The sequence below is a fragment of the Phragmites australis genome, chromosome 16 (genome assembly GCF_958298935.1).
Source record: "Phragmites australis chromosome 16, lpPhrAust1.1, whole genome shotgun sequence".
NCBI lineage: Eukaryota > Viridiplantae > Streptophyta > Magnoliopsida > Poales > Poaceae > Phragmites > Phragmites australis.
The window spans coordinates 6,204,024-6,209,332 of NC_084936.1; the positions used below are offsets into that span (position 1 = coordinate 6,204,024).

Consider the following 5,309-nt stretch of genomic DNA (forward strand, 5'->3'; position numbering starts at 1 on the left):
ACATATCCTTATATCTTAGTTATGCACATTACTGCACTTCATTTTTTTGGGTTTTCTGGGCAACCATCTAGGGTCAAACCATAAGTTGATATGTCTTTCGTAAATGCATTTTTTCTTTTCTTTTGGAAGCCTCTTTTCAGCTATGCAGGCAGTTATGAAACCAGACCTTATTTCTGCATTTCCTGAGTTCTTGTGTTTTTGTTTCCATAGGACTTCCTGGTGTGCACAACATCTACCGATGGCGTACAAGATGAAAGGCGTATTCAAGAGCCTCAAGGTCATCTCTCAGATCTTCGGTATGTAATCAACATGTGTGGATTGTGATGTGTTTCATAAAAAAGAAAGGAAAACATGGATGCATTGTGACAATTCTGCGGAAAGCTTGGAAGCTCTAATTCCTTTCTTTCGCACCAACTTGTTCTTCCTCGCTCATGTTTACACCATTCTTGCAGTGGTCAAGGAGCATCAGATGGAGATAGGTTATCCGACTGACGTAAAACATGTCGCACACATCGGCTGGGACAGCCCAACGGGGAGTGCAGCTTCTCCTAGCTGGGTACATTGCATACTTCAGAATCCTGAACAATGCTGCAACTCTTTTTTCTGACCATTGCCGCCTGCCTGGTTACCTCCATTGTTCATGACTTGTTGGAAGTTGACCGATAAACCCCAGATTTCTTTGTAGATGAATGACATGAAGGGGTCACCGGATTTCTCGTCGGTGAGCAATATCGGACCGTCTGCAGGAACCTCCTGGGCTTCTCAAGGTGATTTTCATATCTCTTGTTCATTAGTTCTTGCAGTAGTGGTGGCGTGGTGCGCATGTTTTATCCAATTGTTTCTGCTTCCTTTAGGGGAAGAATATTCTTCCTTCGTTTTATTTTAATGTGTGTAAATATATATATATGGGGAAGGAAACTTGCAGTTGTTTATTCTAGGAATATGTAGGATCGAAAGTGACGATTAGAGAGGGTGAATAAGCATCTCAACAATTTCTTGTGAAATATATGACATTTTTCTATTTTTAATCACTCACGCACCTTAAAACTTGAGTAGAAGCAAAATACTCAGAGAGACCAAGTAAGATAGAAAAATTTTAAGGTAATATGACTCCACGAATAGAATATGAACTATAGGTTCCATTCAAAATCATTACATGTATCTTTGTGCCAAAAAAACTCGTAACTTTGAAGATGGACGAAATAGAGACAAAATCACCAGGCAAGTAAACTCTCAAAGATGATGGTCTAGAGGCAAGAGAATTCAAGACCCCATCATATATGCATGTGTATGTGAATTATATGCCTTTAGCATCAAGAAAAATAACTTCCCAAGGCATTAAAATTTCAGCTCAAAAAGAAAAACAAAAATCAACAACGAAACACCACGAACTTGCAAACTTGCAAGGGAACCAATAGAAAGAAACTAGAAGAAGGGAAATTCAAGCATATGCAAAAACTTAAACTTCATTCTTAAAAAAGTCAACCCTATTTTAGCAGATTACAAAGATTTATCTCTCAAAACTCTCACTTATTATATAGATTAAGCACTCATCTCCCTCTCCTCTAAAACCCTAGCACAAGACTCTCGTATGGATGGCTCAAGAGGGGTTGCCTCCAACCAGCCATACTTCTCTATTTATATATAGCCTAGGAAATTTGACCACTAAGTTTCCTTAACTGTTCCCAAAATACTCTCTCTTGTAGTATAGTTCTACCTATCATCGGGAGAATTTTGGTCCATTTTCTCCTCCATTTAACGGACGATCGTGGCACCTTCACGACATAGCTTCATCTTGATGCAAGCTTTGCAATGATTCCACGTGCACTCCATCTGCCCACGATTTTGTGGCCAAACAGGGAAATCGATTTACACGTTTCTTAAGACGTGACTCACAGCTACTTGCTTTGATCTCATGTAAGTTTTCCGATGTTGACGTGTATCCTCCATCTTGCGATTTTGACTGCTGGTAAGTCTCTCCCGCTCCCGATCCCTCAGATGCCTTGTCACTAGCACCGACATCTCCTTCGCTTGACTTTGTCAATACACCATCTTCATCCTTCACCTCATGCTTTGCTTGACCTCCATGTGTATATCTAGGATCACCCTTGAATCTACCTAGCCTTCTTGATCGTCCGGCACCAAGCACCCTGCTTGGCCTCGATTACCCGCTATCGACCGTCATATTGCATCCAACACCTGCACATCATTAGACAAGCAAATACGTATCTTCAGAACCATATAACATCATCACATGTTAGTCCAAATCAAAATCAAGTTGAAAAAGATCAGATGTAACAAAAATGTGAACACCGGATGGTCTAACGTTCACACCAGTGCAACACCGGATAATCCAGTGAGTACAACTCCACTGGAACACAGTTTGCATTCAACTCTGGAAAAATTAGTCCAGTGATCATAAAATCCCAACACCTGACAATTCGATGAACATCTCAATATTTGTCTCATAACTGAAAGGCTTCGGTGATACTCTCCGGTGTTCACACATCCATCACCGGACCATCCGATGAGTACATCATCACTGAAACTTAATTTTTCAACCTCTCTGGAAATCTTTGTTCGGTGAAGTCTTCGGTGATCACTCGTGCACACACCGGACCATCCAGTGAGGCTACCGCACCAGACTTTCACATTTGCACCATTTTCTGGAAAAATTAGTTCGGTGCTCACTCTTACCCACACCAGACCTTCCGGTGAATGAATTTTTTTTTGCCTCTACACTGAAAAGCTTCGGTGCTCACATCTACCCACATTGGACTATCCGATGAGGTCAAAAATCCTCACACCGGACTATCTAGTGAGTGTAAGCTTCCTGTACTGAGATAACGATACAAACTCTAATTTTTTTCAACTTTGGTTCGATAAAATCAATATTGCAGTATATAACCATGTATGTGCTAACCAACAAAAGGCACACAAATGTCAATCACGTATTACATAAGATAAACTAAGGCACGTCTCAACTTAGTTTCTCAGAATGTGCTATCATGTTGTTTAGTTAGCAATCTTATGGGTGGTTCATGAATCACGATTCTTCGGTGATCAGAGTTGCAGCACGCACCCATGATGCTATTAAACAATCAGATGCCTTTCGACTGCCAGCAACATGCACCCATGTTGTTGGTGGAGCTGGGATGCAACTTATGGCAACTAAATAATAAGATATGTTCTATATGGATATAAATCATACCCTTAGAGAGAATGCATTTGATGAACATTGTTGTTTCTGTTCTTTTTCTAGATATTCATCTATGGTATTTTCCTCACTTTATTTGAGTGAAAAATATAGCTAATAACTGAAATTTGATGTTTTCAAAATAAACAGCCTTACTAATAATCTTTTGTAAGATTTCATAAGCTATGTATTCATTAGATTACATCCAGCAATTTTGCTTCAAAAGAACATCATTCATGAATTGAAGCACATTTACTTAGATCATACTTCATGGCTAACCAAAACATGCTTTGTGGGGGTCGTAGTGCCCTCGCCTAGCCGAGGGTGTGCCGACCGCTGATGTATAGCGGCCTAGGAATTTAGGACCTCCAGGTGGTAGGCATTGCCTTGCATCTTAGATGTCCATGGTGGCAAAGGAGTGACCTTCTAAGCCGTGGGCCAGCCTGCCCTTACATCATGAGCGCGAAGTTGTTGCTTTTTTTTTATGCTTCAACTAGATTTGAGGTCAGTAATGGGGCATCCACATTCTTCTAGCGTGATGCTTGGATTGAGGGCTGCTCTATCCACTCGCTGATGCCAGACCTCTATGGTTGTGTTGCCCCTGCGTGCTTGAAGAGTAGAATGGTCGAGGAAGCTCTCCTCAACCGTAGATGGGTGTGGGACATCTCAGGCCCTCTCGCCGTTGCCGCGATCGCCCAATTTCTACACCTATGGTCACATCTAGAATCCATCAACTTGGGCGGCGACCAAGATTGCGTGATTTGGAAATTGACTCTTTTCGGGGAATACTCTGCTAGGTCTGCATACCACTTCATGTTTCAAGGGTCCATCCAATTCGAAGGAGCACGCGTGCTCAGGAAAGCATGGGCACCATCCAAAGTAAAATTCTTTGGACCGTTGCTCAAAAGGAAACGCCATGGACTACAACTTGACGACTCTTATGCTCACTACTTGCAACTACTGGAGATGACTGATCACAAGCTAGGCATGTCCTGGGCGTTCAAGCTCCACGTGAGGAGCTTCCTGTACTTGACTGGTGGCTTCATCTTAGAGGACGCGTAGCCGAGGATCTCCGCAAAGGCCTAAACTCATTGATCCTCTTGACCTGTTGGCGAATTTGGCGGTCGCACAATGATATTGTCTTCAATAGCTGTCACATTTTCTTGAATGCAAGCATAGCTTTTGGAAACATGTACTACTGCTTATGGTTTCACTGAATTGCGACAATTTTTCTTTGGCAGATTTTGATGAACCTCGAGACATGTCACCCTTCGGTATATTTCCAGAAAATACCGGTCAAGTAGCAACACCGTACCCTGACCTACAAAAGCCACCTAGGAAGTCGAGAAGGAAGAAATCCAAGAACGATTTGCCGAGGGCGTCCGCGAGATCCTCAAGGTCATCAAGATCAAGGTCCAAGAGCTCATTTTCATCTACCGCTGACACTATTGGCATTAATGACATGCAACCTGAAATCCAAATTGTATAGGCCATTCTTTCTTACGCTCCTTCGTCGGCAGTTTGCATATTTTATTGATTACAAATGCTGTTGAAAGGAAAACATTGGCAAAAGGTAAAGTATGCTGTCAAGATATGTTCAGAGAGACTGAAACTATGCTTGGATATTCTATTATGAGAGATTCAGGCAAGACTGCTTCTCCATGATCAAGCGATTGATTACTTGTAGGGATTATTTTTATTCTTTTTCCAGTTTAAGGAAAACCAATACTAGAAATGTCTAATTCTTGATGAACCAATATACTCTTGAGGCTCTACGGAATTCCCGGCTCCCAATAGATCATAGTTTTTATGGCGGTGTGGTGAGGTAATGGTGACCTACCACCTTCACACTTTTATAACGCTTATAGCACATGTCATGATGACATTGTAGGCACATTATAGTCTCTAGGATATTAAAAACATATTCCTTAGTAACTATGAGTATATATTACGAACATACGACATCATAGGTTAAGAGGAAACTAAAGGTAGGTAATTTGGGATTAATCCATAATGATACATAAAGATTAGCCGGATGTGTACATATAGACAATGCATGAGGTGTACATGACAACTATTTAATACAGATTATGACCTTCCTAATAGATTAGCA

General features: G+C 41.3%; 1 protein-coding gene across 1 annotated transcript; it reads left to right on the top strand.

The window, feature by feature from the left end:
• Positions 1-238: 238 nt before the first annotated feature.
• LOC133896024 (CRIB domain-containing protein RIC10-like) lies at positions 239-4,685 on the top strand. The gene is made up of 4 exons (XM_062336538.1): positions 239-296; positions 453-556; positions 686-767; positions 4,438-4,685. Exons 1-4 carry the CDS (start codon positions 239-241, stop codon positions 4,683-4,685), a joined length of 492 nt encoding a protein of 163 aa, XP_062192522.1.
• The last annotated feature ends 624 nt before the right edge of the window (positions 4,686-5,309 follow it).

Bases quoted from the DNA above. Each gene is read 5' to 3' on its own strand.
- LOC133896024 (XM_062336538.1), top strand. From the start codon at position 239: ATGGCGTACAAGATGAAAGGCGTATTCAAGAGCCTCAAGGTCATCTCT. The intron at 557-685 runs GTACATTGCATA...ATTTCTTTGTAG, and splicing joins GTGCAGCTTCTCCTAGCTGG to ATGAATGACATGAAGGGGTC. The intron at 768-4,437 runs GTGATTTTCATA...TTTCTTTGGCAG, and splicing joins AACCTCCTGGGCTTCTCAAG to ATTTTGATGAACCTCGAGAC.